This window comes from Dipteris shenzhenensis, chromosome 6 (assembly GCF_047967505.1).
Source record: "Dipteris shenzhenensis isolate YYH24624 ecotype China chromosome 6, Dip_SZ_1.0, whole genome shotgun sequence".
NCBI lineage: Eukaryota > Viridiplantae > Streptophyta > Polypodiopsida > Gleicheniales > Dipteridaceae > Dipteris > Dipteris shenzhenensis.
In genome coordinates, this window is record NC_141601.1 from 23,032,774 (window position 1) to 23,046,555 (window position 13,782).

Here is a 13,782-nt window from a genome sequence, read left to right on the forward strand (position 1 = left end):
TGCAACTTAAACTAAAAGAAAGTAATTTAATAAAAAGCTATAATTTATAAGTAGATTATTGAAAAGAGACTAATGTTGTTTGTAATTGTTGCTACAGCTTTCTTGGAAAGGAAGATCACAAAGGAGATGGCTATAAATTTTCTTAGTGGCATGGACGTGATCTTATGTTGCAAAAGAGAAGTAGTTGCATTTGCTACAATCCATGATAATGATCCAAATTCTATTTTTCACTTTAAAAGACTTGGCAAACATAAGATGGCAGTTATTGTATCAAAGATTCTTAATGCACATGTTGAGCTAAAGCATAAATGTGGAGATATGGAAATAATTGGAGATGTTATGCCCCATAATAAATCCAACAAATGACTTATTTCATGGGACAAAGATGAGACCTTTCCACCACATCTCATCAGGAATACAAAGTCCATATCTTTGGATTTTAGAATGAGATATTTTACAAATGATATCATGATGATTCTGAAAGTTACTGATCATGTACTAGTTTGCAATGAAGGGAATTTGTAGCCTATAGCGTACACAATTCTCAAGAACTAATCAGGAAAATCTCAATGTAACTTATTTAGATGATCGAAAAGCAAGGAAGCTAAGTGTAGGCAATTGAGCTACAAAAAATAGAGCAGCACGTGGCTCAGCGAGAGCTTGAATTTCCCATTGATCGCACTATGCTGCTTCCTTGCACGAGTGCACATGGGCACTATCTGCTAGTATAGTGGTAAAGCAAGCGCTAAAAACAAATGATCGTTTAAAGGAAGCTGGGCTAATTTTTGTAGGCTTATCTCCATAAATGGTATTTTGAAACACACATCTTTTTTTTTTTTTTGGAAAACAACACAACTTGATTAATTTTATTAAAAATTAAGTGTGGAAATTTAGAAAAAAGCTTCAATCATCCATTATAGCACTCCCTCTAAGGAGGCAATGCCAATAAAAGAGTCTTAAATTTGTACCCTTATAAATAAGAAGAGAGGGATCCTTCCCATAATAAACAGAGGTATATTCTTAGGCACGTTTCATACGCAAGCACTCGCGGAGGAGCAGACATGCTTCCAACCAATGAATGGAGGCGCTGGGCTAACCTTCATTTCACACACGGGTGCCCGCCATCAACAAAAAAAAGAGGTGATGGATGAGTCCTGCCCAGGCAGATGAGAGAAATTGAGAGCCTCATCATGCTGCCCGAAAGTGTGTCCGACGAACCTCCACCATGTTTTTGCTAGCATTCGAATATGGATCCCCCTACAACAAGGCTTGACAATCCAACCACTGGACTTACTCTATTGGATGAAAAGAACTGCGCCATTTGCAATTTCTTGAAACTTGTTCGCCTCTTGTGAAACCATGAACCACTAGACACCAATTTGCATGTCAACCCAGGGCGGACATTCCTCTCTCTTGTCCGTGCTCACATGTGAAACTGCCCTTATTATGTTCATTCTCCTCTTTACCCCTCCCCTCTACATTTTTGAATTCTTTTCAATGTTGGAGAAACTCTTGTATTTTCATGCCAAAATGTCATCACTCTAGCAATGACTTTCGCACTTAGGCTGTCTCTTCTTTTCTTGCATTCTGTTGAAGCCCACAAACTTCTCGAATCGGGATGATTGTGCATTGCTTCTACTCTACATTCAACCACAGGAGCCACGTTGGTCCTTCTGATTGGCAACATCTTCGACATTGTGCACCCAAGCCGTCTCTCCTTTGTTTCACGACACCAACATAGCATGCACTAGTGCTTAGTTATAAATAGGAAGGAGATGATAATTTTAGACTTGTTCTTTTTTGAGATGAGGTATCATCAAAGTTCATTAGAGCTAGAGCTAGTAATGTTAAGGCCATTCTCAAATTTTATGGATTCTATACAATTGCTAGGAAAATCTATATAATTTAGTTGATGTGTAGGTAGATTTTAATTTGCTCATCCATCCTCATAAGAAGATGAGTAACAAGGTTCTAGTTGGTGTGTTGGACATTCCGAGCAGGAAAGTGCATGGAATCTTGCTCATGGCCGCTGCCGACCGTCGCTGAGTAGCAGGAGCAGAGCGTCCTCTTGGCCCATTCCCCTCTACGTACGTAAAGGTCCTCGAGGAATGGCTAGTGGTCGGCCATTTCGGGTCAAAAAAGACGATGTGGCACTTTCTTTCCTGGAAAGGCTGGGGGGCCCATTCGCCTATACAAGAAGTGGACTTCAGACGTCATTAGAAAAAGAAAAGAAAAAGAACTGGACTTCAGACATCATTAGATATGCATCATTCATAAGAAGGGCTTCACGAGACATTATTTCATTTGATGTCTGGACTTGGACATCATTTCATTTGATGGCAACACGAGAAGACACTCCTGCTTCATCCATTCCCCTCGTTTTGCCTTCCGATGATCAGAAGGGGCACAGAAAAGTTCGAAATATTTGCGTCCTGGCTCACGTCGATCATGGCAAGACCACCCTCGCAGATCATTTGATTGCCTCTGGAGGAGGTGGGGTTCTCCACCCAAAGCAAGCCGGTAAGCTTCGGTACCTCGATTACAGAGACGACGAACAGCTGCGTGCCATCACAATGAAAAGCTCCTCCATAGCCTTGAATTTCCGAGGCCACGTCATCAACCTTATCGACTCGCCAGGGCATGTTGATTTCTGCAGCGAAGTGTCCACTGCTGCGCGATTGAGTGATGGAGCACTGGTACTTGTTGATGCGTGTGAAGGTGTGCACATTCAGACTCATGCTGTCCTGCGACAAGCATGGATGGAAAAAGTTACTCCTTGCCTCGTTTTGAACAAAATAGATCGGCTCATCTTAGAACTGAAGTTGAGTCCTGCGGAGGCCTATTCCCGACTGCAGGTTGGTTTTTACAATGACCTGTCTAGCAGCCCTGAATCATTCGTGTAGTAGCATTGTGTTGTCTAAACTTACTCATTTAAAGCCATTCAGGGAATTCTCATGGAGGTGAATAACATAATCAACGCATTCCGCTCCGAGAAGTATCTATCAGATGTGGACACAATCCTTGCCGGCACAACTGTTCCAATGGTGTCAGATGAACAAGGCACAGAAAATGGGACGTGTTTAAGTGCAAGTGAACATCCAGACACATCATTTGTGGGCTCAGATTCAGGCATAACAATTCAAGAAGAAGATGAGGAAGATGCTTTTGCGCCAGAGCGAGGTAATGTAGTATATACATGTGCATTGGATGGTTGGGGATTTCGGATTGACCAGTTTGCTGCTCTCTACGCTGCAAAGCTCGGTGCAAGTCAAAATGCTTTGAGAAAGGCTTTGTGGGGTGACTATTACTATATTCCAAAGACCAAGAAAATCGTGGGTAAGAAGGCTGCGGGTGGGAAAGGAAAGCCAATGTTTGTCCAATTTATTTTGGAACCTTTGTGGCAAGTCTATGATGCAGCGTTGCAAGGCCAGGGGGGTCGAGAAATGCTAAATAGGATCATAAAGTCTATGAATTTGACAGTCCCAACTCGTGATCTGCAGCACAAAGATTCAAAGGTAGTTCTTCAAGCAATAATGAGCCGGTGGCTTCCACTAGGGGATGCAATTTTCTCAATGGTTATTGAGTGCTTGCCAGATCCTGTCTCGGCACAACATGTACGGATTAACCAGTTCTTTCCAGAGAGTTACATGACAGTAGGACTGACCGCAGAGGTCACGATGCAGCTTGAAAAAACCAGAAATGCTGTGAAGGTCTGTGATCACAGTGTTGATGCTCCATGTGTTGTTTTTGTGTCGAAAATGTTTGCAGTTCCTATTGAATTACTGCCTCGACGAGGGTCTGATGGAGAGCTGGTAGAAAACCTTGAGGAAATAAACAATTTGGGAGATGGTCATGGAGAATGCTTCCTTGCATTTGCAAGAGTCTTTAGTGGTATATTGTATGCTGGGCAGAAAGTGCTTGTTTTATCTCCACTTTATGACCCAACGCAAGGGCAACAAGAAAAGAAACATATTCAGGAAGCAGTTATCCAAGGACTCTACATGATGATGGGAAGAGGTTTAGAACCCAAAAAGTCTGTGTTGGCCGGCAATCTTGTTGCAATCAGGGGTTTGGGACAGCATATTTTGAAAACAGGTACACTTTCTACCACCCCATACTGTTGGCCTTTTAGAAGCATGACTTATCAGGCTGCCCCTATTATGCGTGTAGCTATCGAGCCATCAGATCCTGCAGACATGGGAGCTTTAGCAAGAGGTTTACGTCTATTGAATCGGGCTGATCCTTTTGTTGAGGTTAGTGTTTCTGCTACAGGTGAGCATGTGATTGCTGCTGCTGGTGAAGTACATTTGGAAAGGTGCATTAAGGATTTAAAGGAACGTTTCGCAAGAGTAGAGCTGGAAGTTTCTGCACCACTTGTAGCCTTCAGGGAAACAATTGAAATGGAAGGGATAACTCCTGTAGAAACATCAAAAAATGCTTCATCTTCAGAGGTTGTGGAGAAGACTACTGCCAATGGAAGATGTACCATCCGAGTGCGTGTCAGTAGACTGCCTCAAGCTTTGACAGCAGTGCTTGATGAGAGTGCAGAATTTTTACAAAGAGTTATAGAAGGGAATACTGCAAATCCTTATGTGAGGAATGCCAGCCAAATCAATCAAAGATCTATAAAAGAGGAGGGAGACTCTCAAGACCCTCTGGCAGTGCTAAGGAATCGCTTAATTGCTGCAGCACAGAGTGGCAATGTGAGTGGGAGTCATGGAAGTGAGAAGCGTAAGAATGGAGTCAATGCAGAAACATGGCTAAACAGATTAGAAAGGATCTGGTCATTAGGGCCCAGGCAGGTGGGGCCCAATTTACTACTCACGCCAGCTTCAAGTGCTTCAAGAAATTCACAAGAGATTGGTGACCATCTTGACGGGACATCTGTGTCAAGCAATTCAAATGTGGAAGCTGTAGTAATTAAGGGAGCTCCCCATGTATCTGAAAGACTTGGCCTTGTTAATGGTTGGACGGAAGGCGAACCATCTGGTTGCTCGTGGCACAGTAGTGTGCCTGCTTTGTTGACAGAAGCAGAGACCCTTGAAAGCTGCATAGTATCAGGGTTTCAGTTGGCTACTGCAGCGGGACCCCTTTGCGAGGAACCTATGTGGGGTTTGGCATTCATGGTGGAAGCTGTAGTAGCAGCAAGAGAAAAGCCTGTAAGTGAGAGTGGTGATTTGGCAGCAGCAGGTGAAGATGGGATTGGGAATATAAATAGTGAACAATATGGCGCTTTCTCTGGTCAGGTAATGACAGCAGTCAAGGATGCATGCCGTTCTGCGGTGTTGGCCAAAAGACCCAGACTGGTGGAAGCGATATACTTTTGTGAAGTCAGTACACCCACGGAATTCTTGGGTCAGATGTATGGAGTGCTGGGGAAGAGACGTGCACGTGTTCTTAAAGAAGAAATGCGAGAGGGCTCTGCTATGTTTACAGTACATGCATACATGCCTGTTGCTGAGAGCTTTGGCTTCACTGATGAGATGAGAAGGAAGACCTCTGGTGCAGCCAGTCCTCAACTTGTTCTTAGCCATTGGGAGGCGCTTCCACAGGATCCATTCTTTGTGCCTCGAACCGAGGAGGAGCTGGAAGAATATGGTGATGGGTCTAGTGTACTGCCCAACACAGCAAGGAAGCTTATCGATGCTGTAAGGCGCAGGAAGGGTTTACCTGTAGAGGAAAAGGTAGTGCAGCATGCTACAAAACAGAGAACTTTAGCACGTAAAGTCTAGGGACATTTTTCAAACTGATTTTTTCCATTCCATACTTTTGTGGGAAGAAAAGAGCATTAATCACCCTAGCTAAAAACTGCAAGCTATCAAGCTGTACAAATGTGTCAAAGGATTTTGTTTTGAGGGTGCTTAATTAAAAGATGTTGGTACACCGTAACGGCTCGTATTGCACTGGAAGATAACAATTCAATTTTTTGTATCGTTGTTGCAACAAAGGGTTTGGTGACAGCTTATAACTAGCTAGAGTTTGTGCCCTAAAAGCCTAATGTCTAACTTCTTATGTCATTTCCTTCGTATTGTTGTCTTATTACAACTATAACAAGTTAAGACCATTTTATAGTCTTCATGTATCTCAGCATAAAGGATTCCTGGTCTCAAGTGCAATCATTCTTGTACTAGTAAACCCAATTGTCAGAGAATTATGTTAAACTCTGCGCTTGTAAGCCCCCAAATTAGGGCAGATCTGCTGTCATGGTACAGATAGCCATGGTGTTGGCCACTCCTTGAGCCACACATGGGCCCCGATTTAGGGCAGGCCTGCAGTAGATTGGAGGCCCCATTGGAGGGGTACAAAGGGTTGATATTAGCCCTGAACCTGGGCACAAAGAGCACAGCCACTGGAGGTTTTAAAGCCCCCATATGAGGAGAGCATGGGGGGGCTGAACCTGGGTTTTGAGAGACTGACACATGGGCAGGGTTATGTCTGCCATGTGGGTAAGAATCAAAGAGTGAAGAAAAGTGAGGTACCTGGAGGAGCCATGGTGGCTGCAACAAATGGAGCTCATGGATGGAAAGTTGGCTATGGATATTTAGCCTGGATCTGGCCTGGCAGAGGCAGATTTGGAGCAGCACCAGATGGCGGAATATACCCAGGAGAAAGAACTCTAAGAGGCGAACTTGTTGGCCGTGCTTGTGGGAAGGAAATTGACCTGCAGCAAGGCCCTGAAACTAGCGCAATGCACGGCAGGTGGACATCAGAGAAGACCTTGGTGGACAGGCTGGTTGGGCTTGATATAGTCAGCCAACCAGGCCTGACTAGAGGGCTGAACAAAGGCAGGACCAGCAGGCCTGAAAGGGCAAGTGAGAGCCCTTATATAGGGCCCTGGTTGGGCTGGTAGGGGCAGCCAACCAGGTCAGTTTTGATAGACTGAGTCGGCCATCAAGGGGCTGACCAGTCGGCTATTTCAAGTGGCCCTTGGGGCCTATAAAAGAAGGCACTTGGGCCTCATAACCTTATCCAGCAGCCAGCACAATTGGGAGCAGCAGGAGCAGCAGCACACACTCCCTCAGGCCTACATCCAGGAGGCAGAGGAGTTCAAGAAGAGCTGCAAACTGAGCTCACAGAGGGCTGGGACTTTGGCTGTCTTCTAGGGCAGCAAGGAGCTGAGGTCAAAGGATGGAGAGTCTACATAGGCTCGAGGTGGAGCACGAGGGCTAAGTCTAGAGATATCCGGCAGATAGTAGAAGTACGTGGTGGTAAGATCAAAGGACCACGCTTTGGTGGGATTTTGGATCTATCTCTCTTTTGTATTGTGTCCATAGCTTTGGACGGAAATATATATTCTTTTGGTAGCTTCTATATCTGGCTGGTTCATTGTCTATTGATGAGTCTGCAGATCTATTTGATGCTTATAAGTTTAAGAAGTTTGTGATTCCACTCCCCACACACGTTGTGTGAGCTCCTGGGGTATTCAATAAGTCTTCCGCTGTGCGTACCCTCTATTGGTCGATTTCTAGCACATGGAGGCATTATCTCTAAGCATTACCACAACGTCAGGCAATGATTCTGCATATTTAGTTGCCGGGTACTTAAACGGAGGCGTGGAGCATAGTGAAAGACTTGTATGAGAAACAGCACTGGCTGGATTCGTATGCTCCAGAATCAGTTCTTATGAATAAGATGAAGGAAAACTGATAAGTGAGCACTTGAAATTGTCAGGGATCAATTAGCAGCTGTAGTTCAGAAGGTCGGCACAAATTAAGCTTGTGTTGTTATTGCTATATATTATGCTTCCCAAGAATTTAAGGGATTTTCTTGATTGGGTGTCATTCTCATCACCATGATCACCCAAAATGCAATGAGTCAAGGTGTCAATGTGAGTACATACCGTCTTCATTTAATTTTATTCAAGTTCAACTTAGTGTCTTTTTATGGCTTAGTTAGGAATGTAATGAAGATGTAGCACTCGTGTTCACAGGGTTAGTTTATCTAGAGGGGCTAAACTGGACCTTGGAAGGGACTATATAAGTCTACCTTCCATTGCTTGTACCACACGTTTTGTTGTGACCTTACAGTCCCAAGTGGTATTCCCTTAGCAAAAGGAGCCCGCTTAGCAGGAACAAGCGCCTCTTGTTTGGTCACAACACCTTGTAAGGATATGTAGGCCCAATTCTTACATACATTATGTACTATGATATTGAGTAACTTAGTGACAGAGCATGGCTTTGATAGAGGACTAGCATTGCAATAGCTCCATCTGAACCATGAGACAAGCAACAACCTTTGCATTGAATGCTAGGGGTAAGCAGCCCATGCCTCATAACAAGGATAATTCACAGCATGCTGAGTCGTCTTGTGGCTGATGCTACAAAGTTTTTTGGTGTTTTCAAGTCTCTATACTTTCCGAAGCAATCCTTGGGGTTTGGGTATGTCCATTGGAGAGTAGCTCATCATGATTGTATATACCCCGTGGGGGCTGTCATGACATGAGAAATCACTAACCCATGATTAGTAGACATTAAAACATTATTATATATTATACGCCAATGGTGTAACATGTATTTGTATTTATGATGGACACTGATCGATTTTTTATGACGGTGGATCATCTTAGTAGATAGAACTAGTCGAGCTGGAGCCACTGCTTTAGACGGCATCAAATTTGGACATGTGATACTCTATTAGTAAAAATGTGCACACACGTGTCTAGGTTCTAGGGACAATAGGAAGGAAAGGGTGCATTAAGGTGCATTGAATGGTAGATGCATGGGTCATAGGATAAGGGTAGGTGTAAATGGGAAGATGGAACTTGAGTGATTTCAAGGGACATTAATGAAAGGGTATCACCTTTCATTGTGAATCTCACGTAGCGTTCTCTCTATTCAGCTTGCATTCATCATCCATCTCTCTCCAACCTTGCATGTAGATCAAAAAGAGAAACAAGTACTCTCACGAGGGCGCTCTTCCCCCATTGGAGGGCCAATTGGTAGCATGCATTGTACACATTTGCATTCTCAAGGAATTTGGTTCTTCACATTTGGTATCAGAGCAGCGACAATCCACAACCTGGACAGTAGGAGAGCGTGCGGGATAGAGGGCGAAAGCATGCGGGACAGTCATGGACAACGGGTGTAAACATAGAAGAAGAGTGCATGGAAAGGAGCCGTACGATTAGGCCACGTGTAGGGAGACCAACGGGAAAGGAGCCACTCGTGCATGTGAGGGAGGCACCCATACGAGCAGGGACGAAGAGATCACGGGGCACAAGCTTTTGGTGGCCCTGCTCATGCATCGGGGCTTGAAGGGCAGATGGCCCTTCTGCACACCACGGGATCTGAAGGGCCCGTCAAAGAGTTGTGTGCAACTGACAGAAATGTCTAGTGCAAAGCTTGAGATCCGTTGAAACATTGGAGAGATCTCTAAAAATTTTGATCATTGGAGGGGGAAGGGGGTGACCTAACAGGATGAAACACAACCCCCAATGCGAATAGACCCTTAAAACCCTTAGACTATGGGAAAAAGAGACCCCCCCGCGCGCGTCCTCCCCAACGGAAAGTCGGATCAGAACAATATTTTAAGGGGGTGATCCACCCACCAAGTACCCCCTATAACAACATCTAGAGCTCCAATCCACTCAAAACAAGTAGCCCAAACGGAATGAACTAGTTTACAATAGAAATACAAGAAGAAGAGGTAATTTTAAGTGGTTTTTCGACACAAGTGAAGTGGGAGTCAGATAAGTACCACCAACTCTATAACACTTCTTTTGCTGTAAAATAAACTCCTTTTTTGAAACTATAGCAAGTCATTTTCTCTCTTGTATTACTAAAAGGAAAGAATGAAAGGGGAAGGGATATTTAATAATGAACTTGTACTTTGTCCTCCACTACCAGAAGGAGATAGGGAGAGAACACCATCACCTCCTCCTGAAGAGGATTAATTTAGATGAGAGTTACACACATCTTGAGTATGATAATCCACGCATATAATTATCTTCATCTCTCCTTCAAGAATCTCTTGATAGGGAGTTCTCCTTTAGAAATGAAGAGAGAAATGAGTTCATTCAAGAGCAAGGCGCTGAGTTTATGCCTTAAACTCAAAATCCCATACACATGGATTATAATCCAAGTGCAAGAGGGAGAGAGGAGTCTCCAGTTTATAAGCAGGTTTCTCAGCTTAGCTATATGATTGAACAGTCCATTATGACAAAATTTGGGGCTAAGAGAGTGCTGAACTTTGGGGGTGAAGATTTAAGTACCCCCTTGAAGAGAGCCAAATTCCAACCCCGAGAGAGAATAGATATCCCAAAGTATGATGGAGCAAGAGAGGCAGATAAAATCCTTAATTAGATTCGCCATTTTGAGCTATATTTTGCCCATCAAGATAAGACCGATCACGAGAAGCTTGCTCTTGCCACATTGCATCTACAGAAAGATGCTTTGATGTGGTGGTCCTTATTACAAATGGGAAAAGAGCTTATTCTTCAATGGTCCAAGTTTGTAGGCCATTGTGGGAGCTCTAGTGGGGGTAATGGTGAAAACTAGGATTCAGCATTGCTTAATAGTTTGAGATTCAACTTTAAATCATTGGATAATCTGTTATAATGGTGGAGGCTAGCTTCATATACCATTAATTATAGGATCTGAGAATGTATGCCAAATAGATGGCCACAATGTCATATGTACATCTTTCCATTTGTAGGGCCAGATAATAGCAAAGATTTTGACATGAAAGGTTGATAACTTATATTGTTAGATATAGTGGTTTGGGGGTTGGAAATCCTGGGAAAAACTTAGAAAGAAGGGTAGTCCATAGAAAAAATCTTGTGGTAGTGCTACAATCAAATTTGATGGTGGGTCAGATCCATTACAATGAGACTCACTAGTGGACGAGAGGCACCCAAAGATGGTGGCAAAGGAGAGGTTGTCAAAGATGGTGGTAGAGGAGAGGATGTCGGAGGATGCAAGTTTGTTGAAGACAGAGGATTGAGGAGAGGTTGTTGAAGATAATGGTGGAGGAGAGGCTATCAAAGGAGGAGAGGTTATCAAAGGAGGAGAGGATATTGAAGACAGTGACTAGAGAGGTGTGGCAAGGTAGGGGAGGAGGGTTAGGGGTGGAAGTAGTAGCAACGAAAGGAAGTCAGGTTGAAAAGGGGAAGAATCATTTGGGCAAAGGAAAGGCAAGGAGGTGGCAAGGTAGGGGAGGAACCAATTCTATTAATGATTTTGGCTACAAACATAGGCTTGAATTTTGAATTCATGTCACACAAGGAGAATGATTGTAGGAAATATGCAACTGAGTGTATAAAAAATGTGGGCAACTATTTTTAGTGCCATATTATTTCGGTCGTGTGGCATGTGTGCGCATGTGCACGCACGCACACATACATTATTTGAATCATGTGCACATGCGTAGGTGCATGTGTGTGTGTGTGCGCGTGTGTGTGTGCGTGTGCGTGTGCGTGTGTGTGTGTGTGTTGTGTGAGGTGGAGAGTTAATCTTCTTTACTTTTTCTGGGCTACCATTTTGGTGGAACATCATTCGTCCTAGGTGGAACATCATTCTTCCTGTGGACCTTTGGTCTTGGAGGACACTACAATCAAGGAAAGTAATGAATGTCCTAGGTAATCTCCTCACTCACTTATAATTTTTATATAGTATTATTCAATGTTGGCCCCAAGCTCTTGAGGCAACTGGATTTTATGAACTTTAAGAGGTTGCAAAAAGGTTTGATGAAGTGAAGGGATTCTTTCAAAAGAGCAACATGTACACCTTATGTACACAGTGGGTTTCTATACAATATATCCGGATATGATAAGACAACCCTTTGCGAGAGCATGTCATAATTTGCTTTGATTGGGAGATATATATGGGTGTGGAGGGCATGCAAATAGATGATGATACATCATGCAATTACTTGGCAATCTCCCAATTTTCTAATCTATTTTTTGATGTTTTTGATTTATGGGGTCATACAACATGTTTATGCCATTTTAGTTTGTGTCATGACATTGTGTTGTTTAAATACTTTGATATTTTCTTAAATGCAAGTGCACAAGCTATGGAGTAGAGAAGAAGAAAATTTTATTATTCAAGGAAGCTCAAGAAAGGGGCATAGTGTTGTTTTCTCCAATGATCCTGCATAACTTTTGCACTATGGAAATTGGTTTTGCATGCATTTCCATTCAGGCTTTGGAAAGTTTTGAGGATATGTGTAGTTTTCCATTTCCAACAATGGGTCAAGCCATTGGCAATACTATCAAACGGATAGTTACAATGTTATCCCTAAACACATGGATTGCAAAGGATGTACTAAAAATGAGGAGCAAGGTAGATAATATTGAATTGGTGGTTGGAATGGATGCTTGGAGAGGCAAAAAGGCTCATTATATTGAATGAGATCCTCAATTGGTGTTCAAACATGCCTTCCATTGGCCAATAAAATAACTTACTTTTGAGAATGGAGAACAACTAAGACTAGTGGGGACTCATGTAGACTAGTGGAGAACAATCAAGACTAGTGGGGACTTATGCAGACTAGTGGAGAACAAGTAACACTAATCAGGACTCATACAAATGTATGTGATGATGATAGTCTCTTGGGACATCTACATCATACTAGCTAGTTAGCACTACTTCTAGCATTACTTTTATGACTAATCGGAGGCATCCTTGTCATCGCCCTCGTCACCACTCCCACCACCCTCGAAGCTTTCTTCATCACCTTCTTCCTCCTCAATACGCTTGCCTTCTTCCTCCTCAATAACCCCAAGAGCCTATAAACGAGGGACAACATGTATCAATGTATGAAACATTGAGATTTTTAAAGTACTTTTAAATACATGCATGGGCATTCTAGTAGCCCAGCTATACTACTCCTCAGTAATCAACCCCTCATCATAGAAGTGCCTCCAAGTAGATCGTCTACCATGTCTACGATGATAGGCTGTCTCGACAGGAGTAGGGTATCTACCCATGATATCAAGCTATAAGATGAAGAAAGGAGTTAGAACAAAGGAACAACCTCCTAATAAACCACATAAATACAATATATTTTGAGATTGATACTTACAAACTGGGCCTCCCATGATGCAATACCACCTGCTCCGAAATGTGAGGATCCATATCGCCCCATCTAGATCTGTCATGCCTCCACATGCTACAGACTGGGGTCATGTTTCACCAGTTTCATGGCTTTCTTCCACTCGCGTTATGAGCCCGTCCTCATGCTTTATCCCAATTTCCCTCATGCAATCCCTTATTTTCATCATGCATGCCCTCTTTCCACAAGCATAAGAAATGAGAAGGGGGATGAGAGTGAGAAGGAAAAGGAAAAAGGAATGAGAAGGAGAAGGAGAAGGAAAAGAGGAAAAAGGAGAAGGGAAAATGGAATGGGAAGGAGGAGATCAAATTATTGCAGCGCGTCTATACACATGGCTACCAACGCATCTATCTATGTGGGTACATAGTTCAGAAACAGCTTGGCACACCATTAGGCACGCTTCGACACCCAAATATTGAGAAAAATATGACATTGCCTAACGTACCGACCTCCACATAAAACAAAATTGCTCGAAAACATTTTTTCTGGCATGCAAAAGAGGATGAATTTGACGAAAACATCTTTCCACAAGTACAAGAGAATAAGAGATTGAGAGAGAAGTAGGACAACTGTACAAAATGGGCAAGGACCAGATATTAAGAAGATGTGTAATGCCTCATGAGATCATGCCAATCTTGAGTGAAGTCCATGAAGGCATTGCAGGAGGACACTTCCAAGGGGAAGCCATAGCAAGAAAAGTTCTCCTCGAAGGCTACGAGTGGCCAACAC

The 13,782-nt window shown here is 43.2% G+C and overlaps 1 protein-coding gene across 2 annotated transcripts; it reads left to right on the top strand.

Annotated features, from left to right (window-relative positions):
- The first annotated feature begins 2,316 nt into the window (after positions 1-2,316).
- Positions 2,317-5,938, top strand: LOC147900942 (Ribosomal protein S5/Elongation factor G/III/V family protein). Of its 2 annotated transcripts, XM_087375902.1 has the most exons (3): positions 2,317-2,855; positions 2,946-4,095; positions 4,273-5,938. In XM_087375902.1, the coding sequence occupies exons 1-3, from the start codon at positions 2,337-2,339 to the stop codon at positions 5,730-5,732; spliced, it is 3,129 nt and encodes a 1,042-aa protein (XP_087232028.1). In that variant the 5' UTR covers positions 2,317-2,336; the 3' UTR covers positions 5,733-5,938. The 2 variants fall into 2 exon arrangements, with proteins under 2 accessions (XP_087232028.1, XP_087232027.1); XM_087375901.1 differs by having other exon boundaries at positions 2,946-5,938.
- The last annotated feature ends 7,844 nt before the right edge of the window (positions 5,939-13,782 follow it).

Coding starts and splice junctions, on each gene's coding strand:
- LOC147900942 (XM_087375901.1), top strand. CDS start 2,337: ATGGCAACACGAGAAGACACTCCTGCTTCATCCATTCCCCTCGTTTTG. Junction 2,856..2,945: donor AGGCCTATTCCCGACTGCAG/GTTGGTTTTTAC, acceptor AAAGCCATTCAG/GGAATTCTCATGGAGGTGAA.